Below are 23,506 nucleotides of genomic sequence, written 5' to 3'. Positions count from 1 at the left end.
ATTTGTCCACATTTGGCATCCATGCATAGCATGATGTTCTTGTATTTACTAAAAACTCTCAGGTAGCTGGGTATTTTGTCCCACAAAGCCATCGTATGTGTGGCTTGTCCCCTATTGGACCGTCTAGCAGTTTGAAGAGATTTTTAAACTGGAGAAAAATGAATTGGTTAATTGGTTCTTCTTTCTGTTTCCCTGGAATTTTCTACCTCCCCATTATTCAAAATGCATGAGCAATCAGCTTTTACACCTGAAGAAGAAGATAAGGAGGCCAGTGAAAAGGGGACTTGGGATTAGTTAAAGGTCTGAGAGCTTTGTTGCAAGCCCTGAAGATGTTAAAATCAGACCCCAGTAAAAGTTCCCTGTCACTCCCCATCTCTGAGCACTGGTTTAATGTGAGCGGTAATGAAGCTGGGTTTGCAGCCAATATCCAATCAAAAATAATAAGTAAGACTGGCCAGATACTTGGAGAGGCATTTGGATTTGCTGTGGCTCCTCCCCTGCTGTTTCTCCCCTTCCTGAATGTTCCTTGCCCCTGTAGTACTCAGTGTAACACAGGCTTCATAAACTAGCCAGCTCAAGGTATAATAGAAACTCGTTAGAACACAGCTGTCTGTTAAATGGATGCAGGGAAAAAAATAGGTCAAATCATGTTCTCTAAAGCACCAAGTGATATTAGAAGTGCTACGTATGAAAGTCAGCCTGCCTGAGGAGATAAGCAGTGGAGGAGAAGGGGTTCCATTTCATTGTCTGTCTTGGTAGAGTTCCTTACTATGTACGTAGTGTGAATCAGATGCTCTGGGTAGCTCTGATGGCCGCAGGCAAGGGGTGGGAGGTGTGTGTGCCCATCATGCTGCCTTTCCAGATACTGTTCAGAAGCATTTGTTGAAGGGATGTTACAATATAGTTATTGGACCTTCCGCTCACCACGGACACTTCCTCCGTTTTATCCTTAACACGCAGAGGCATTGTTTTCCCCTAAATTCTTAAGTCCATAAACCACCGGTGGACATAGCTGGGGAGACATGTTCACAGCATCTCTGATCCCATATGTACGACCCCCAGGGTAAGCTGCTGCCCCCTTCCAGGGTGAGAGGCTAGCCTGCCTTGCTTTCACAGTCTCAGTATTTCCATGGCTCCTTCTCTCTTAAAAATAATTTTTATTAAATTTATTCGGGTGACATTGGTTCGTAAAATCATATAGGTTTCAAGTGTAATTCTATGATTTCACTCAGGTGTGGGATTATAAAACTGAAAGCAACAAACGAACCAGCCCCTTCTTTTATTTTCGATCTTTTCTTCCTGTGCCTTAGGCAGCCTCATTCTATTGTAGTTTGGCCAAGTGAATTGAAATACAGTGGCATGCGTGTAAGAAAGAGCAAGACCTGCCCAGTGAAGAGTGTTTCTGTAGCACTCACTAATCTGGCAACGCTTTACTGGGTTTGGGAGAGGCAGCCGTGAACTCGCATCATGTGCAGTGACTATTTTGTATTATTAGACCCCCTCTGCTACTTTCACTTGTTGAAACCGAGTGGGAGAACTTTTCTGGTTTTGCATGATTTTCCCAAAATGCATGACCACTTTTACTTTTTTTTTTCCTGAAAGTTTTGTTTTTTTTTCACATTCATAAAAGATTAAAAGTGTGATTCTTTGTGGTCCAATTTAAAGATGGCAGTGAAAGGGTGTTCTATGGACCAGGCTGTCCAATAGAAATATAATGCAAAACATGTATGCAAGCCACACAGGTAACTTTCATTTTTCTGATGGCCTCAGTGAAAAAAAGGAAAGAAACAGATGAAAGTAATTTTAATAATATATTTTATTTAACTGACTATATCCAAACTATTGTCATTTTGAATAATATACCATTTATGAGTGAGATATTTTACATTTTGCTTTTTTGAAAGAAAACTTCACTATCTGTTATGTCACTTATAATTTCAGCACCATCGCAAATCAGACTGGCCACGTTTGAAGTCTCCAGTAGCCAGAATGAGAGTGGCCATCAACGTGGACAGCACAGCTGTAGACTAAGATCAGAAAACAAATTATAGCCTATATTGTAGAATATAGACTAAGAGGGGACGACTGAGTGGCTCAGTTGGTTAAGAGTGCGAGCTCTGAGCAACAGGGTGGCCAATTCGATTCCCACATGGGCCAGTGAGCTGCACCTGAGCTGAGTTGCTGCTGAGCTGCCAACAGGTGGCAGGATGGCTCACCTAGCAAGAGCACGTGCTCCTAACAACAAGGTTGCTGGTTCAACACCCGCATGGGATGGTGGGCTACCCCCACCCGCAACTAAGATTGAACACGGCACTTTGAGCTGAGCTGCCGACGGGTGACTGGACTTGGAGCTGAGCTAGCTGCGCCCTTCACAACTAAGATTGAAGGACAACAACTTAGCTGTTCCCCTTCCCCAAATTCCCCCAATAAAATAAAATTAAAAAAAAAGAATATAGACTAAGAAACTCTGGCAGCAAGCTCTTTTTAAACAATGCTACTTCTTCTGTGCTCATGCTACAGACTGTGTTTTTCTCCCCGACATTTTATTTTCTTAACGGATTTCATCTTAAAGAGTTAGAAAGGAGAAGAGGGGAAGGCCAGTTGCAAGGGCAGTGAAGTAAATGCGTGAATTCCCGTGACGTACGCTTCCCCTATCTGGAGCAGTTCTTGGAGAATATCTCTGTGCTTTATATTTCTATGGCTCCTTCCTGCGTTTCGTCTAATGTGTCAGAGTAAGCAGCTACACGTGGGTCATCAATTATTTCAGAGGATTACTGTACATGCCGACCACCCATCCCTGTGCAATGCTATATGGGAGAGTTTACTCTGGAAGAGAAACTTCTGGAAGCAATTTCCCCGTTGATCAAGAAGCTGGAAATGTAATTTTCTTGGCTCTGTTTAAACCATATCGAGTATTTTTCTCCCACATTCCATGTGCAGAGTTTAAATACAATAAAGATATTTTTAAATGGATAGAGCGTATAATCAGAGCTAAATAAATACATTAACCTCCGAAAATGACAGTAACAAAGAACAACAAAATGATGACTTATTCTTTTCTCACTAATTTATTACCGATGTCTCATCTTCCTCTTCACGATCTAAAGCTCTCCAGCTGCCCTTGTATAACTTGCAGTGACACTGATGCTGGTAATGCACCTGATCAGAGACTGCTTAGCCCTAGAATCCTAAATCACTTTTTCCTTTGACTTTCACAGAAAAAAAGAATACATAAGGGCGCTGCTAGGAATAGTTTTCACTGCGCTTACATTTCATGAATACAAACTGGATTTAATGGCTTTAAATTAGAAAACAATCACCTTGAGTTTACTTACAGAATCGGATTTTTGAGCATTGGTATGTGTGACTTAAATATTTTGCTAGATTTAGGGTAAATAGTTTAAAGGAAAAGTTAACTTGATCCACTGTAGAGTTACTCATTTCCCTGTGAAATTGATACATATTTTTTGGGTAGGTACTTTGAGATTTTATGGTTGTCCTTGTCATCATTAAACTCGCAGTTTATTATTTATTTATTTACATCAGTTCAGACTCATGGATTTCTGCTGTAGACTTTTTCTTAGTGGATAGTGGTATTTAGAAACAAAGATTTAGGTGCCCGTTGCTAATGGAGTCGTCACTGCTCCCAGGTACTCCAAGTAGACAGAACTAAGGAATATATTTTATATTCATGCATATATTTATTTCCATCTATATTTACTTTATATTCCTTGAAAACCATGAGTTCATACTGATATCTGTAATCCCAATCCAGCATAAGAATTCCTTCTAGTTTTCTGCATTTTTAATTCCTTTTTTTTTTTTTTAAATTTTATTGGGTAATTGGGGGGATGGGAACAGTGCTGGGGAATTGGGGAAAGGGGAACAGAGACAAGTTGCTGTCGTTTTGTTCTTCAGTCTAGTTGTGGAGGATGTTGCTTCACTGGCCCAAGTTGGTACCATCATTGCGCTCTTCCTGGGTGAGGCATATCAGTCGCCAGCTTCTGGACGGCCGCTCACTGCAGCTGCTGGCCACTCACACTGGCCGCTGGCTACACACGGTAGCCCATGGCAACCCACTGCCACAGGGGCTGCAGCCTATGCCGTCGCAGGTGACTCACAGCAACCCAGCTCCAGGTTGAGCGGTTGTTCAGCATCTTAGCTGTGGAGATCAGTGTCACTGGCCCTCATATGTGGGATCCAAACCTGGGCCTTCTGGCGTCCCAAGCCAGCTCTTAACCAACGTGCCACTCGGCCGGCCCTTAATTCCTTTCTGTTACAGCGACACACTTGATTCCCATTATTCTCATTATATTGTTTGCTCAATCTCCTTGTATGTAGCCAGGCTTGAATGACTGCTGCTGTCACCACCCCCGCTCTGCCCTCCCACCATGCTTGGTCTCCAGCGCTACCTGCTGGGCCTCCCTTGTGTGGGGTGCCCTCCTCACTGCTCTCAGGCAGACACCCCACACTGGGCTGCCGCTCCTTGGGTGGTACTCCCCTTATGCTGGTCTAGCTCTGACGTTCCACTCTGGCACTGGGGTCCCTCTCCAACCCCGGACTCTGATGTCTCCCAGTCCTGCTCCACCTAACTGCTTTGGGGCTGATGTGCTTAGGAAGAAAAGTGCAGGAGGAAAGGAAACAAAACCATTTTTCAGTGAACAGGTTTTGTATTCCCATAGTGAACATCAAATGCCCTTTAGTTATCGGTAAACTATTATTGAATCTAGGTTTCCTGAATAAATTTTGAAACAGCATGAGATGTTTGGATTTGATTAAATATGTAATGAATATAGTTTGTGGAGAATGCTTTTAAGGTGTCGCCCCACCCCTTCATTCAGTTATTGCTTTTCACTTGCTATTTTTCTTATAGTTATATACCTTTAAGAACTTAAACAACAATCAGGTGATTACTCCCCCGACCCCAATCATAAAGTTTCCATATCATGCTGATCAATGTCTAGTTTCTATCACTCAGTCATTTAAGAGTGTGTGAAATTTCATATAAAGTACATATATTATTTTATTTTGTTTTATGAATTTTAGTACAGTAGGCTGCTGTATAAGTTGGATGACCTCCATAAAATCAATTGTTAATGTAACCCCAATAGCAGACCCGTGGGGAGAATTTCAAGGATGTTTATTGACACAAGGGCAATGTGTCACAATGACAAAAATTAAGAAGTTGAGTTAACTGTACAACAAGTGAATGTTTGATTTTTCATCACTAAGGTAGTTAACATGATATATAATACTTTCAAATTGTTAGAAGATATTATCTTAAATCATGGTATTAATATAAGTATTCTTTTTCTTGACATCGTTTGTATTAAAACTATTGTACTTAATCTTTTTATTTTTATTAAAATACAGGTAATATACAATATTATATTAGTTTCAGGCGTACACCAGTTATTCAACATTTATATACCTAAAGAAGTGATCACCATATGTCCAGCAACCATCTGACACTGTACAATGCTGTCACAATATTATTGACTGTATTCCCCATGCTGTACATTACATCCCTATGATGTATTTGTTTTATACCTGAAAATTTGAAACCTCTTATTCCCCTTCACCTTTCCCTCCTTTTTAAATTTTCAATTACAGTTGACATTCAATATTATTTTATATTAATTTCAGGTGTACAACATCGTGGTGCATTTATATAATTTAAGAAGTGACACCACCCCCACCCCCCAACTATTCTAGTACTCACCTGGCACTATACATAGTTATTACCATATTATTGACTATATTCTCTATGCTTGATTTTACATCCCCATGACTATGTTGTAACTACCAATCTGTACTTCTTAATGTCTTCACCTTTTCACTCTGACCCCCATCCCCCTCCCATCTATCACCCCAATAAATCTAGTACCCACCTGACACCATACATAGTTATTACAGTATTATTGACTATATTCCTTATGTGATACCCTACATCGCCATGAGTACCTTGTAACAACCAATTTGTACTTCTCAATTCCTTCCCCTTGTTCACCACCCCAACCCCCTCCCATCTGGCAACTGTCAAAATGTTCTCTGTATCTTTGAGTTTGTTTCTGCTTTGTTTGTTCTTTAGATTCCACATACAAGCAAAATATTTATATAATTATGTTAATATGCACAGTATTAAGAAGTGGAGAAAGGGCTAATTTTAAAAAAACAGTTTAGATTAAAGGGACCTTATGAATATTACATATACTTTCCTGAAAACCAAAGAAAAACATCATGTACTGTTCTGTCAAGATAATGTGGCACTTAGTAATTTTTTTAGTTTTTTTTAACCTGATCGGTAAAAAGAATAATTTGAATTGTTCTTTTTAACAGCACAGTTCAACAGTACAATGAAATGTCAATACTTAAGAAAATGAATTAATGATAATTATCAAGAATTATATATAGTCTGGGCAACTTCTAAAATTGGAATGCAAAGTAGGCTTCAAATTATTTCTACAGATTCAACCAGAGGAATGGTTTCAACCCATTACCTGCTTTTGACACTTAACTTTCCTCAAGTTATTAAGGTATATAAGCATCTGAGCACTGGGAAAAGTAAATTAAAATCCCACAGTCCAAAGGGACCAAGCATTGGTCAAACATGAGAAAAACGTTTTTAGTTTTATTCCTGATAACAAAATTATTATACTTAGTGGCTATTAATTCCTAAATGCTCAGCTTTGCTTCAGATTCTTTTAAAGATGTCTTTTAGCGAAAAAGCTCTCGATCCACGTTATTCTGCCCACATCAAACACAGTGATTAAATCTGCCAATAAATAGAATATTTTTAAAAGAAAAATTAGGGCCGGCCGAGTGGCGCGATGGTTAAGAACTGGCTTGGGACGCCAGAGGGCCCCGGTTCGGATCCCACATATGAGGGCCAGTGACACTGCCTCCACAGCTAAGATGCTGAACAACAGCTCAACCTGGAGCTGGGCTGCCATGATTTGCCAGCAACGGCGTAGGCTTCAGCCCTGTGGCAGTGGGTTGCCATGGGCTACCATGTGTAGCCAGCAGCCAGCGTGAGCGGCCAGCAGCCGCAGTGAGCGGCCGTCCAGAAGCCTGCGACTGATCTGCCTTGCCTGGGAAGAGCGCAATGATGGTGCCAACTTGGGCCAGTGAAGCAACGTCCTCCACAACTAGACTGAAGAACAAAACGACAGCAACTTGTCTGTTCCCCTTCCCCCAATTCCCCAGCACTGTTACCATCCCCCCAATTCCCCAATAAAAATCTTTAAAAAAAAAAAAAGAAAAATTGAAGCTCTTCCAAGTATTATCCAATATAGTAGCCCCTCCTTATCCAAAGGGAATATGTTCCAAGACTCCCATTGGATCCCTGAAACCATGAATAGTACTGAACTCTCATATACTATGTTTTGGGTTTTTTTTCCCTATGCATGCAGACCTATGATAAAATTTAAACTACTCTTGCACTTTGGGGCCATTATTAAGTAACATAAGGGTGACTTGAACACAAGCAATGCGATACCAAGATGGTTGACCTGATCTGAAAACCAAGATGGCTACTAAGTGACCAATGGGCGGGAGCATACACAGTGTGGATACCTGGGACTGAGGGCCTATTCACGTCCTGAGAGGCATGGTTTGAGATTTCATCACGCTACTGAGAACAGTGCCCAATTTAATACTTATGAATTGTTTCTTTCTGGAATTTTCCATTTAATATTTTCGGACCTTGGTTGACGCTGTGTGATTGAAGCCATGAAATCGAAACTGCCAATAGGGGGAGTCTACTTGACTTGATTGTTGGTAGTTGGAAAAATCTTACCAAAACCATACAGAGTTTCAGATGGAATTCCTTATCCAGTCATGACTCTGTGAACAGGTCTGGCTTACCTATAACAAGTGATTATTATTCATAGTTAATTGAGGTTTACAGGAGAAGGAAATTAAAGCCAATTAGAATAGAAAATATAAATAAGGCAGAGTGAGATTTATAGGGAGAAAATGACTAGCAAATATTGTAGGACTTCAGATGGCCTTGAACATGATGTAAGAACAGAAAGAGAGTGATTCAAGGGAAATGAGCAGTGGAAGGTGCTTTGAGAGAGAAAACTTGAACTGCTATCTTGTCACGGAGAACTGGCAGAGTTGCTATTGCCAAATTTCCAAATCATACTATAAATTTCCACTGTGAAGTAGCTGCCTGCAAATAATTTGAAAAAAAAATGTTGCAGAGATATTCATCTTTGGAAGTGGACAATTTAGAATATTAGCAAATTTTGATTATTACTCATCTCTTAATGATCAAAAACCAAAATTTAAGTTAGAATTATTCTAAATTGGATAGATTTCACAGGTTCATCTAGATACATTAGGTAGCAGATTTAAAATGAAATAATCGTCAACATGTTGGTGAGTGTTGAATTTTATAGAAAACAGGACTCATAAGACAGCGTGATTTAAAATCATAGAGCCTCTTGCATATTAGCTAATACTCAACAGTGTTATTTCAGGTAACCCCAGCTGGTAGGAGACAGCGATTTTTGCCATTTGGAGCAGACACTCTTAGATAACACACACCTTGGAATTCACTCTCTTATCAAAAGTCAGGGCAGGATTATGTCTTCCTGACACAGAAGCCTGCTCAGAAACAGATCAGAGGGAAAAAGAAGGTATAAGGAAGTACTGCTCCTTACAAATCAGCTTCACTCTCTTGGTAAAACATGTAGCTGACATTTTGCACAGTTGTTGGGAGGAAAATAATCTTAGAAATGCAGTTGGTAAACACCAAGTATTTAAAAGACCTGCAATTAAAAAATTTTTTTTCAAATTGAGAACACTGAAATGCTCTTTAGATAATGTTACACTTCCTGTCACTAAGAAATGACTACTCCAATGAAGATTGACCTGGGGTAGAGACCAGGAGACTCTCAGAAATGAAATCATTAACAAGTATGAAAATCAGGGCAGGGAATTATCCTTAATCACACCTAGGTGTAAAGTATAATGAATTATATTTGAGTAAATTAGAGCTATGATTCAGAATTTTGTTTTTAAATTGGGGAATTGGGGGATGGGAACAGCGCTGGGGAATTGGGGAAAGGGGAACAGACAAGTTTCTGTCATTTTTTTCTTCAGTCTAGCTGTGGAGGACGTTGCTTCACTGGCCCAAGTTGGCACCATCATTGCGCTCTTCCCAGTCGAGGCAGATCAGTTGCCGGCTTCTGGACAGCTGATCACTGCAGCTGCTGGCCCTTCTGCTGGCTGCTGGCTACACATGGTAGCCCATGGCAACCCACTGCCACAGGGGCTGCAGCCTACACCATCGTCGGCGACTCACAGCAGCCCAGCTCCAGCTTGAGCTGTTGTCCAGCATCTTAGCTGTGAAGGGCAGTGTCACTGGCCCTCATATGTGGGATCTGAACTGGGGCCCTCTGGCATCCCAAGCCAGCTCTTAACCATCATGCCACTTGCCTGGCCCTGATTCAGAAATATTGACTCAAACAGTCTCAATCATTTTTTTAGAGTTTATTTTTTAAAAATTTTAAATTCAAGTATAATTGACATGCATTATATTAGTTTCAGGTGTATGACATAATGATTTGATATTTGTATATGTCACAAAATGATCACCACAACAAGTCTAGTTAATATCCATCACCATATACAGTTGTAGATTTTTTTGTGTGTGTGATGAGAACTTTTAAGGTCTACTCTTAGCAACTTCCTAATATGCAGTACAGTATTATGAACTATAGTTGCCATGCTGTACATACATTAGCCATGCTGTACATACATTAAATCCCCATGCCTTATTTGTTTTATAGCTGGAACTCTGTGCCTTTTGATTCCCTTCACCCATTTCACCCACCCCTTTAGCCTCTACTTCTGGTGGCCATCAGTTTATTCTCTGTGTCTATAAGCTTGTGGTTGTTTTTTTTTTTTAAGATTCCACATATAATTGAGGTCATGTGGCATTTGTCTTTCTCTTTCTGGTTTATTTAACTCCACATAATGCCCTCAAGTTTCATCCACGTTGTTGCAAATGACAAGATTTCATTCTTTTTTATGATTGAATAATATTCCATTGTATGTATTTACTTTATCCATTTATCCATCTATGAATACTTAGGTTGTTTTCACATCTTGGCTAATAATGCTGCAGTGAACATAGAGCTGCATATATCTTTTTGAGTACTGAGAAGTGGAATTCCTGGATCATATGGCAGTTCTATTTTTAATTTTTTGAGGGACCTCTATACTGTTTTCCATAATGGCTGCACCAATTTACATTCCCACCAACAGTGCACAAAGGTTCCCTTTTCTCCACATCTTCTCCAACACTTGCCGTGTTGATAATAACCATTCTAACAGGTGTGACATGATATCTCCTTGTGGTTTTGATTTGCATGTCCCTGATGATTAATGATGTTGAGCACTTTTTCATGTACCTGTTGGCCATCTGTATGTCTTCTTTGGAAAGATGCCTATTCAGATTCTCTGCCTATGTTTTAATCAGAATTTTTTGTTTTTGCTGTTGAGTTGTATGAGTTCTTTATATATTTTGAATATTATCCCTTTATCAGATATATGATTTGAAAATATTTTCTCCCATTCCTTAGGTTGCCTTTTCATTTTGTTGATTCTCAATTTTTTTTAATTGTCTAGATAACATTAAACATTAAAGATGCCTTCAAGATATATATATTTTTTTACTTTGATATCTGGATAAGAAAAACGCTCACAGGCAATTGCAATCTACATCTGATATGTGTGTTGAACAAATAAATTGCATTCCATAGAAAATTCTGCCTTCACAAGGTTGATTCAGGGCTGGGTATGCAACACACAGAATCTGCACAGATAATATTATATCATCAGTAAGGGGAGATTTTTAAAGGAAATAAAACACTCCAAAATGTCTGCAACTCAAGAAAGCAACAAGCCCAGAGCCTGGTACATAATGTCTATTCAGCAAGTGATTGTCAAAATCCAGTTTCCAGTTTTAGATACTTTTAGTATCCTAGCCTATATGCATTCATTATTTTATATAGTTATAATCAGAATAAAAATATAATTTTATATTTTATCACTTATCACAATCTTAATAGTAGAAAATAGTTTCTATAGCTGATTGACTTCTCATAAACACAGATTTCATAAATGACATTTGTTAATCTCAATATTCAGCTATTAAAATAAGGTTCAGAGATTAACTTCTTACATACTTACTTTTTCCTTTGGTGGAAATCCTTGCCCAGAATAAATGTCTATGGATTATTGGCTTTTATCAAAGGATATGAACATTTTAGTGGTTATTAAATTGGTTTATAAATTGCTTTCTCTTCAGGCCGTACCACTACACAGTGATGTAGAACTTATGCAAATATCACCTTCATATGAGAGGCACTGAGAGTGTTTGTACAGGAAGAAGGCATGCCAGTCAGTGGTCACTCATCAGTCAGAAAGTATGCAGGAATCTAGTTTCGTTTATTCAAATGACCATGTTCAGTACTTTTATGAGGAGAACAAATAAATAGGATGTCTAGTCTCTGTCAGTAAGCTTACCACCTACTTGGGAAGATTAAACTCATTGTACGTATTAATTACTTTACGCAAATCACTGTTCAAGTTGCTGAAATGTGGAGCGGGTGAGAAGGAAGCGTGAACTTGATCCTCACCCTCAAGAAATCGGCTCTGTAGTTGGCTGATTGGAGTCAGTGGAGCGATAAATACTTTTTATGGGTACAAATGAGCTTCCTGTAAAGTTCATAAATTGCAAGTTTCTAGAAGAGTGAACTTAACATCTTTCTTCGGCCATCCTATCAATCTTATGTGATTTAGGAAAATTGCCCTAAAAGCATTAGAATATGGGAAGTACTTGTTTTGAAATGATATTGCTACCATTTCAAGGGCCTTCTTGGAATTACCTGAGATACTTAGAGACCCTGAGGTTTATAGGGTGTGGAACCACTATTGGACAGGCAAATGTTAGGCCTCTGTAATCGTGAGACTTGGCTACCTTGAAAGGGTATCGTATGCTTCATAAGTGTTCATAGTTACTAACAAATATGTTAGTGATTCTTCTATGTTAGTGATCAGAGGTCGGCAAACTTTTGAGATGGAAGAGCCGCCAGGGGTCAACAAACTGTGGCTCACGAGCCACATGCGGCTCTTTGGGTATATACATGTGGCTCTGAAATAAAACTGAAAATGAAAATAAACCTATCATAGTTTCATTTATAAAAATTTTAAAGGATTTTATTCACATAATGGCGATTATGTAAAAATATATTTTTTTAATTTGTTATGAGGAACAGAGTTGGCTCTTCCAGGGGTTGGCAAACTTTTGAGATGGAACGTACCCAAAGCACCGCATGTGGCTCGCGAGCCGCAGTTTGCCGAATCCCTGTTCTAGATGCAAGTGTTAATAATCCTCTTTTAACTTTAAAAGTTACATCCTATAAGGACGGTGAAGCCCAGGTTCTATAGAGGTTGGTCATGCAAAGTGGTGAGAACGATGAAAAAGGTTAGGGAGAAGGAAAAGACAAGGAAATCAGGTTGAAAAGGCTTGTACAACAGGTGTGACCTTCTTTACTTTGAGGATGAGACATTAGTGGCAACATAGGCTTCTTAGAATGGTGAGGAGGCTCTGCAAAGACTAAAAAGTTTGGGGAAACATACTTCAAGCCTTTACTATGAATCAACCTGGTTGCGTCGCCCTCCTGAGAGGAACAGAATATCCCATCAGAGTTTGTTAGGAAGTGGACTCCTTTTACTGGAGTATGGAACCAAAACATGAGTGATATGTCTGCCATTCACTCATTCATTCATTCATTCTTGAATTACCATTGTGTACACTTTTCTAGGTTCTAGGAATACTGAGTAGGCTATGGCAGATGTGGAGCTAGGAAAGCGATTAAACTAGTAGTTGTAATAAATTGTGCTGGGGAAGTACAGAGTACTGTAGATACAAATAGCCAATGACCCTGATGTCATCCAGGGGGTCAGGGAATGGCTTCACGAGGGTGACTAGTTTAGGATGAGTAGGAAGCGTACTAGAGAAGGACTGAGAAACAGTGTTCTGAGAATGAGTGAAGGCAGATGAAAGGTTGGCACGCTTGAGGAAATAAATGTTCAAAATGGCCTCCAAGAGGAGATTTTGAGAGGGATGGTTGTTAGAATTGAGGCTGAAACAGTAGGTAGACCCTAGAACATATGGGCCACTTTAGAGTTTGGACTTATCCTAAGTGAAATGGGAATCAATTGAATGGTGTTATGCAAGGATAAGTACTCGATCAATTAGTGTTTATTGAGGAGCATGCTGGCTGCTGTGTGGAGCATGCATTTATGGGAGATGGACTTACGTCAGCAAGACTAGCTAGGAGGCTGCTGAAGTCATACAGATGAGACGCCTCCAAGTTTGAATCCCGGCTCCACCACATATGCATTGTGTGTCTTAAGTTTTTTAACCTCTCTAGCGTCAGTTTTTTCTCCTATGAAATGAGGGACATAATAGAATACTCTCCACAGAGTTGTTATAACAATTAAATAAATTATCATTTTGGGGCCTGCCGAGTGGCGCATTGGTTAAGAGCTAGCTTGGGATGCCAGAGGACCCCGGTTCGGATCTCACATGAGGGCCAGTGACACTGCCCTCTATAGCTAAGATGCTGAACAACAGCTCAACCTGGAGCTGGGCTGCCGTGAGTCACCGGCGACAGCATAGGCTGCAGCCCCTGCTGCAGTGGGTTGCCAAGGGCTACCGTGTGTAGCAAGCAGCCAGCGTGAGCGGCCAGCAGCCGCAGTGAGCAGCCATCCAGAAGCTGGCGACTGATCTGCCTCACCCGGGAAGAGCACAATGATGGTGCCAACTTGGGCCAGTGAAGCATCGTCCTCCACAACTAGACTGAAGAACAAAACGATAGCAACATCACCCAATGTGTCAGGCCAGGATGGTTGTTCAGCTGTATTTTTATGTACCTATACCTTTAACATGCTCAAAACACCTCATGACTTAATGATCTGCATAACTCAGGGGTTAGGCACTCTGTTGCATTTATGGTGAGACATGCAAAGAGACCCCAGGCCATACTGCCACAGGATTCTTAGAACCTGTGAATTATATTCCAGGGGTAAGTGTCCCGTTTTAAAATTCTATATCACTTATTTTGTATCTGGTACTCTACTTTAAGCTCTTAAAGTACCTATGGCAAAGCCATATCATCATCACCAACTTCATCATCATAATCAGTAATTGTGTAGTCCTTTACATTTTAAGGACACACACATATATCACTTGCTTCTCCTGTGAAATAGATTATTATTATCCTGATTTTATAGGTAAGGAATCTGAAGTTCCCAAAATGTACAATTGCTTACCTGTGGGCACCCAGAATATGAGTGATAGAGCTGGAACTGGAGGCTCTCGTCCCCCCTCTCCACATCAATTAACCTTTGCCCCTTGTTTTCTGACTTTTTCAGCTGCAGGCCTTATGACCTCCAGAGGTTACCTTCCTGCCCTTGTGGAATGCTAAAGAAATTAGAAAAAAAAATGTCCTCAAAAGTGGATAAGATTCCCAGCCTCTGCCAAGATTGAGAGCAATTAAAAATAAGAAATTAAAGTTTATGGACTCAGACAAGTCTGAGCTTTCCTTGCATTTGGCCTTTTTCTAATTTGCAGGTATCACTAGTTTGTAGAAGCGCTTGGCTCTACAGAAAGCTTCGTTGAGTGTCATTAGTGCATCCTGAGAGATTATGGTGACTTTGTGAAACTTGCTTCTCTAGAAAACTCAGATCAAGTCTACGGAAGGTTTTTATTCTTTGTCTAAGTTATCGTGACCACTTAAACTTCAAATTTCAATTATTAAAATGTTTAAAGCATTTTCTATGCAGATGCCAATAATCAGATTTTTCTTTTTTTTTTTGGCGCTGAAAAGACAGAGGTTACCTAAGTGTCCAGAAAGAAAAATTATTGGGCTACTGCAAACCCTGAGTCTGAAAACACTGACTGGATGGAAATATCAGTGTTCTCAAAATCTAAAAATATTGATATGTTTTGACCCAGCATTTCCAATTCCAGTACTACTTGGACACATTAGCAAAGATATGGGTGCAAGAATATTTACTGAAGTATTATTATCAATAACAAAATAAACAAACAAACAAAAAACACCGAAAAGTTCATCAATGGTAGCATCATCCTGTGGAACGCGAGGCAGCTGACATAAACTATAAGCTAGAATAATGGGTACTAACAGGGAAAAATGACTACAATTGGTTACAGGGGAAAAAGCCACTTGCAAACAATGTGTTTAATATTGGGTTGTTGGAAAAGTCATGACGCATTTTTGCAACGAAAAACAGAGAAAATACGTCATGCCTTTTCCGACAACCCAATATAAGACCATTTTTGTAAAAATATTAATGATGATCAAAATTGGGGAGGGAGAAAGTAAGGTTAGTATACAGGGAATAAAAACAATTGGCAGTCTGTGTGCTACACTATTGCTAATTGGTATTGAGGTGTGACATTACAGAGAACATGCGTTTTTCAGTGATCTGTTCATTCATATAATAGGTATTTTATTGGAAGTCTGCTGCAAACCAGCTATATTCCAGGTGCTGAAGATATACATAGAACTTACATTCTAGTTAGAGGAGATAGAAAAATTAGCAAGTAAATAGATTGACACTTGAATTAAGACATTTTTAAGATAAAAAATAGCAGACCATTACCAAAGAGTAAGGGGAGGCACATCCTGTGAAGGTCAGTAGTCTTTCTGCTGATGGAAGTAAAAGACTGGTAACCAAAATAAAACCAACGGAATAGACCTAATTTTAGGTCCATTGATTTTAAGAGTGCCCCAAGACTTGAGCCATGATTTAACAGCTAACTCAGATCAATGTCCACTAGGCAGGTGATTATTTTGGGTTAACTACTTGTATATGGGAGGAAATTGAATATAGTAGCTGATTTTTATGCTAATCACAAACACTTATTTAAACAAAAATGTGGATTCTTTCCTGTTTCCTTTATTACATTAACCTTACTACTAGGAGAAGCTCCTCATAGAAAAAAGTATATAAGTATGTGTCTTTTTACATTTAGAAAATTCTAACTTCTTAAATAGAACAAGTTAATTCCTTTTTTATAAAATCACTGATAAGGTGAGAATAAAGGTCAGTTGGAATTTTTTATTTTTCATTAATAATTACTGTTTTCTTAGAAACTGCAAATTTCACACTGTTCAGGATTATCTGCTTGTAGTGCAAACCAGGAGAATTTAATAACATGTTCAAAAATAACTTTTGTTTAAGACCATATTAATCAGGTCTTGTTTTTGTACTTGAGAATAATCTTTAAGAGTGCTGCAAGTTGAGTTTGTTAAAATTAAATTGAAACTGGTAGTGAAACAACTGAATCTCTTAACTTTTTATATTAGAAGTATTATTTCAAAACTTTATAGTGTTCATTTATTAATTCAATGCAATTCAATAAGTTTCTACTCAGGGCCTTCTCTGTATTAGACACTAGAGATTGTAGATACACCAGTGAATATAATATAGACTTTGAACTCAGAAACTCGATCTGAACAGAAAGACAATGAGGTAAACAGAAAAATAATACAAATTGTTGGGGACTGGGGGTGCATGTTATCTATCAATGTGTATGGAGTGATTCAGTGTTTCCCACCACAGAGAGGCCCCGCAAAACAGAATTATACATCCAATAGTCTCTTCTCTATCCAAGTATAGTGGGGCAGAGCCCCTTACAGGAGCAGTAAGAAGTTTCAGGCTACATTGCTGTAAATTTAGCACCTCTTTCCTGCCAGTTCCCTTTAAGTCGCCTCTGTGATTAAGGAGTGGTTGATCTTGCCAATTATGTGTGCCACAAAGGCCTCATTTCTCCAGCTTGGCTTTTTTCAGAACCCGATAACAAGCAATTATTTCTTGTTAGGACAATACAAGTAGCGGGGGGGGGGGGGGGGCCTTTTTTTTTTTGTGGGGGGGGGGGGGGGGGGGGGGGGGGGGGGGGGGGGAGGCCTTTTTAAAATAAATAGTAGATCATCAAATATGTGTGTGTGTGTGTGTGTGATTATGAAGGGATGAGGAAGAGTTGATCTGCCATGTGCAACCTTCCAGGGATATTTGAACAGTTTTCATTTTGTTTTCTGTGGACACACACACACACACACACACACATTCATCTATGACTATGCAAGTACATGTATACATCATACTAAAATATACATATGTGCATACATGAGGCCTGACAATTAAGTTCATGAACTCATCCTAGAAAAAAGTGACACATACCTCATTGCTGAATATCACTATGGTCACCTTCAAAGTACTCTCCTTGGGAAGCTATGCACCGACACCAGTGCCTAGTCCACCCTTCATAGCAATTTTGGAACTCTTTTTTTCTGGAATGGCCATTAGAGCCGTCATCGAATTACCCTTGATGTCCTGAATGTCATCAAAATGTCTTCTTTGAATATTTCCTTTATCTTTGGGTATAGACCAGCGGTTCTCAACCTGTGGGTCGCGACCCCTTTGGGGGTTGAATGACCCTTTCACAGGGGTCGCCTAAGACCATCGGAAAACAAAAAGATATTTACATTACGATTCATAACAGTAGCAAAATTACAGTTATAGAGTAGCAATGAAAATAATTTTATGGTTGGGGGTCACCACAACATGAGGAACTGTATTAAGGGGTCGCGGCATTAGGAAGGTTGAGAATCGCTGGTATAGACAGAAGTCATTGGGGGCCAGATCAGGTGAGTAGGGAGGGTGTTCCAATACAGTTATTTGTTTACTGGCTAACAACTCCCTCACAGACAGTGCCCTGTAAGCTGGTGCATTGTTGTGATGCAAGAGCCATGAACTGGCAAAAAGTTCAGGTAGTCTAACTTTTTCACGCAACCTTTTCAGCACTTCCAAATCATAAACTTGGTTAACTGTTTGTCCAGTTGGTACAAATGCATAATGAATAATCCCTCTGATATCAAAAAAGGTTAGCAACATCATTGCAACAAGTTCATGAACTTAATTGTCAGACCATATATCAACATAAATATTTAGAAACTGACTTAGTTTGATGCTGTAACAAAATACCACAGCCTGGGTAGCTTATAAACAGCAAAGATTTATTTCACACAATTCTGGTGGCTAGATGTCTAGGATCATAGCTCCAGCATTATTCTTTCTGGTTGATATCCAGAGCCTTCTTCTTACTTCTTATGTTGCCACGTGGTAGAAGGGGCTAGGGAGCTCTCTCTTATAAAGCACTAATTCCATTCATGAGGGTTTTACCCTCACAAATTAATCACCTCCCAGAGGCCCCATCTCATAATACCATGCTTTTTGGGGTTAGAATTCAACATATGAATTTGGCGGGAAGGAGGTGGGGTGGGGGACAAACATTCAGACCATGGCAGAAACCATCAGTTACATTCCCCATATCAAAATTTAAAACAAAAATCAACAGAGGGTGCAAAACAACACCACCGCCAATAAAAACAAAACAAACAAATAAACAGACATACCCCCCAGAGCTTGCGAGGCAAAGAGGAGTCCATGTCACTTAAAACATGAGTTCATTGGGGTTCCCCAAGCTGAAAGCAGAAGTGCTAGCAATAGAGGGACATGGGGGAGTTGTTCTACAATAGGAGATTATTTTAGAAGCTATTCTAGATTATTAAGTTGTAGTTGGTTAAGAAAAGGATCATCAAAGTTTCCCAGGGGGTTAGTCATTGTTCTATTTAGGTCACAAGAGTGCAAACATATCTTTAAAGAGGTCAGAGGAGACGTGCAACATGCTTAGGCCTTGGCCAGATCTTTTTCCTTGACCTTCAGAAGAGACGTACACAGTGATAACTTCCTAGGTTCTCACAGGAGGCGAGGTACATCAGCCCCGCCACTCTGTTAGGTGTGCACCGTGAAGGTGCCTGTTCTACAGGTGAGGAGATGGCAGCTCAGACAGGTTGAGTGACTTCACTCATCCCACAAGCATTCGCTGAGAAACGATTCCATGGACTTAACTTGTTCTCCAAAATGGGCCTTGAAATGGACTTGCCAGCTCTCAATTGCATTCCCTGAAGGCAAAAAACAAGACATTTTATAGCTTAGTCAGTAAATAGAGATTTCCTAAATGAGCAATATGGGGTTGGGTATAAAGTTCCTTCACACACCATTTCTGTTCTCTAAGCCTGAGTTTTTACATCCCGGGCAAACAGCGTGGGTGCTATTAGAACAAACCAAGTCACCTGGGTTCACCTTCCAGGCCTTTTCTCTGTCCTGCTGCTTCTACTGCCTTTTCTATATCCAAATACTTCTTGAAATTACAAAGGGGGTGGGGTGGACAAACTCACAAACTTTTAAAAAGTTAAGAGTTGGGTTTTTTTGTTTGTTTGTTTTTTTGACAGCATCAGAAGTTTCCATGACAGGATTCATGTATAAAAAACAAGCACCTCTAGTACCTTCAATATAATTAGATTTATAGAGTTTACATTCATGCATTCCTCTTTAGAGGCATTTCTGTGTAAAGGAATTTTGCTCTGCACATCTTGTCTTATGGCATCAATTTCCAGACCTCCAGTATTTAAACTGGCTGTGGTCCTCTCTTCACCCCCCCCGCCATTACAAAAAACGATCAGAAAATGCAGCCCACAAAATGCTGATTGTCATGTTGGTGTGTCTTTTGTCTTTTTGCTGTGTGCACGCTCCAGGTGGGAGAATTCAGAGCCCATGCTGCTGAGTGGACGGCCAACGTCACAGCCGAGTTCAAGGAAACCAGGCGGCGGCTGAGTGTGGAGATTTATGACAAGTTCCAGCGCGCCACCTCCATTAAGCGGAAGCTGTCCGCGGAACTGGCTGGGAACCACAACCAGGAGCTGACTCCTTGTCGGAGGACTCTGTCCGTGAACCACCTAGCGAGCGAGAGGGAGGTCTTGCCTCCCTTACTGAAAACTGAAAGTATCTATTTGAATGGATTGACACCACACTGTGCAGGCGAGGAAATTGCTGTTATAGAGAACATGAAATAGCCCTGTGTTTGCAGAGCCATAGGCATAGCCATAGGTGAGGACCTCTATATGCTCTTTAGGACTGTTGCTGGTAGCATTTTTTAAATTGTGCATGAGCTCCAAAGGGGGGGAAAAATAGATACACCCATCATGGTCATCTACCATCAAGAGATTTTGGAATTCTGAGCCAGCACTCTCTTTTTGATGATGCTTGTTGAACGGTCCACGTTCTCTGATGAGTGGAACGAAACAAGCCAAGGTCTGATGCCTTTTTGTGCCCAGACTGTTTTTTCTCCCTTTTTTTCCCCTAATGTGCCATAAGGCTTCGGAATGAATTCGAATTATTTCTGGTAATAATGTAGCTTCGAGGGATCAGTCCTTAACTTTTCAGCGTCTACCTAACTGAGCCTAGATATGGACCACTTATGGATGACAACATTTCTTTTTGTAAATGGCAAGAAATTCTTATGCAGCCTTTTACCTAAGAAATTTTCTGTCAGTGCCTTATCTTATGAAGAAACGGAACCTCTCTAGCTAACGTGTGGTTTGTCCTTCCCCGCCCCACCTGTAGGCTCACCTGCAGCCCTCCACCCCATGAGTCCCATTTGAATACCATACCTTGCTGGAAAACCAGTGTGTAAAATGACTGAAGCGATGATGCCCGAAGAAGGAACAGATGCCAAATTAGACGGACATTGAAGCAACACTCAGAAACCTTAGCATTAAAGGCACTGCAGAGAAATGAGGTGCAGAGATGGCCCCTCTGAGTATTTATTTGACTCAGGTACCAATGGTACATATATCCAGTGTAATTATTACCAGGTCGGTAAAATTGGCTGCTCCCAATCTCCTTGTTCCTGGCAGTATTTGGAACTTATCCTTTATTAATAACTCTACATTTTTTAAAGGTGGAAGAAGAAAATCTATCTATCTATCTATCTATATATATATATATAAAGTAATCTGAGAAGAAAACTGTTAAAAATGGATATTATTGGAGGTGATTTAAGACAACTGGTGTGAATTAGCATCCTGATGAAAAGAAGACAGCAAAACAGTGTGTTAATGCGCATTTGCTAATAAACACTCTACTGCCATCATTGATTTGCTTTTTGGTGTATGAAAGGCTTAAATGATTTTCTTTCCTTGGTGACTTTTGCCAAGTGAGGGGAGGTGAACCCGCAGGCAGGTCTGGGCACAGGCCTAGCCTCCTGTGGGCATACCTCTAGAGTTGTCACTGAGTGTGGGAGCAGAAGCTGAAACTGGGATCACTGTGACTTTGCACATGGAAAAATGCAGATTTGCAGGCATAACTCATCTCTGACATTAGAGAAAAAGCTGTTATAGCACAATTTACATCTTGAGAGCTTTCTATGTTGTTAAGATAGAAAAGGCTATAATCCTTTTTAGTTTAATTGTATGTCCTATAACCCTTTGGATGTCTCCAAAATTCAAAAGAAATTCAGTAAAGGCACCTAATAGATTGCTACTCTTTCTTTTATTTTCATACCTAGATCTGCTGTACATTGTATATATAATTTTTTTAATGCAGAAAGAAAATGATTTCCCTAAATATAATGGCAAAACATTTCTTTTATTGTTGGGGTGGGGGTGGGGGTTATCTGAATAAATGGTGTTCTGATTATGGTCTTAAAAGTAAACCCAGGATCAAAAAACAAAAAACAATAGATGCTTATTTTCCAAAATTTAAATTTAAGCTAAAAATGTAAATATCCAGTTAACTTGTTAAAGGTACTTTTATAAACTTAAAAAAATTCTAACTGAAATTTTAGAAAGTCAGGCTCTTTTAGAAAGAAAGCTACACCCACTTCCTCAAAAACTGTTCTGAAAGTTCATATGGTGGATTGCACCATGTATAAACTGTGAATTGTATTGACAAATAAAGTTTGTAATTAAAGTCAGCATTTTCTGAGTCTCCTGCTTGCTGCCGAGAATTTTCCAGATTTTGACTAAGTAGACCTGCAAGATATCACTTTTCACGCTGAGTATTTTTGTGGCTCCTTCATTCACGATATTCAAGAAATATTTTTGATGCAAGACTCCTATTCTTGTTAAATACAAGAATGTTCTCTCTTGTTAAATGTGCACAATGTTCTCCTTTGGTAGCTGTTCATCAAACGTACATAACCTGAAATTTCATTTTTGAAATATATTTTAAATAGAATATAAGCTCAAGGTTGTTTCTATTAAATTATGATGTATCAGTATCTTATTTTATCATTGTTAGACCTTGTCTCGACACTGAAGTAGTCTCAATGCCAAACACAGGGCACTTGTGTTTTGTAAGAAAAACAAACAAATATTCTGTTAGTTGTTGAAGCCTAAAGAAGGTAGTTGCAAACTAATCTAGACCTCATACCCCCAACGTTTGGACTACCTACCTTGTTGATATCTTACATAAATTTGTTGATTCATTCCCAAGCACCTTGATGCTCAGTAAATATCCTAGAACTGGTCCCCAACATTATCTTTAGGATTGGGAAAAATCTATTCAAGCATGCATAGTATGTCAATTTTGTTTTCTCATGCTGTATTTTGTTTATTTCTTGTAGAGAAACATTGACAATGATTCTGACATAGCCTAGAGTTTTCTAGTGAGTTTATTTTTTCACTGGACCAGTTTAAGAGTGAGTAGTTTTGCCTGGAAGGATATTTGAAAAAAAAAAAAAAAGTTAAGTACTAGAACCAGCAAAGATCAGGAATTATCTGATCTGAAATCTTAGACATGGATTCTAGATAACCACCTTACAACTAGCTATTAAACATAAAAGTGGTTATTTTGGAGTTCTTTCAGTTTCTTACATAAATTTATATACTTTGCTATGTAGTTCATGTTACATGCCCTATTTTTCAATAATATTACATTCTTGCAATACAGTAAAAAGTGAAACTACTAAAGCCAAGAGGGAATTGAATAATTTGTGTCCTGGCCTTCAAAAGGAATGGAGCAATGTGTAGGGCCTTGTTTCTCAAATTCTAAGGAACACATGACATATAAGAAAGACCAATTCCCACCTCACTTTGTGTAAAAGATCTGTAGAATTCTTTGATTTTAAGGCTAGATGTTCAAACAGAGTAAGGGAAATTTTAGATGAAATACCAAAAAAAACCCTAATAAAAACCCAGAAAACAAATGTAGACATTCTGAAGACTTGAGATAGCTATTGATGCCTAAGAACTGGAGGCCTAGATCAACTTTTATTTTTGTTTTCCTTTTTTAAAGATGTTTGCTGTCTAGTAAAATCATAACTTATTTGTGGTTTGCATTCCTTTATTAAAGTGTGAGTATAAAGTTGCTTTTGTATAAAGTAAAAGATGTCTCTATTTGAATACTCATAACTCCGTTAAAATTAATACGTGATTTTTGGCGTAAGCATGAGTTGACTTAAATGTCCTTTATAGTGAAACTTACTGGCCTGGCACGTGCTCATGTGTCGGTTCCAAGAACGGTAGGTATGGAGTCACATGGTCACTTTTGA

At 39.3% G+C, this 23,506-nt stretch overlaps 1 protein-coding gene across 5 annotated transcripts in view; it reads left to right on the top strand.

Annotated features, from left to right (window-relative positions):
* Positions 1-21,928, top strand: part of KCNK2 (potassium two pore domain channel subfamily K member 2) — a 107,615-nt gene extending 85,687 nt beyond the window's left edge. For 3 of the 5 annotated variants that reach the window (XM_019635425.1, XM_019635423.1, XM_019635428.1), the window contains one exon: positions 19,710-21,928. In XM_019635425.1, coding sequence (XP_019490970.1) covers positions 19,710-20,027 — 318 coding nt within the window. In that variant the 3' untranslated portion in view covers positions 20,028-21,928. Of the gene's footprint in view, positions 1-1,941; positions 2,071-19,709 lie in introns of those variants that run through there. The other 2 variants (XM_019635424.1, XM_019635426.1) reach the window with 2 other exon arrangements.
* The last annotated feature ends 1,578 nt before the right edge of the window (positions 21,929-23,506 follow it).

The sequence above is a fragment of the Hipposideros armiger genome, unplaced genomic scaffold (genome assembly GCF_001890085.2).
Source record: "Hipposideros armiger isolate ML-2016 unplaced genomic scaffold, ASM189008v1 scaffold_22, whole genome shotgun sequence".
NCBI classification, from domain to species: Eukaryota; Metazoa; Chordata; class Mammalia; order Chiroptera; family Hipposideridae; genus Hipposideros; species Hipposideros armiger.
Note: the sequence above shows the minus strand (reverse complement) of the source record. Positions and strands in the feature narration are given on the sequence as shown.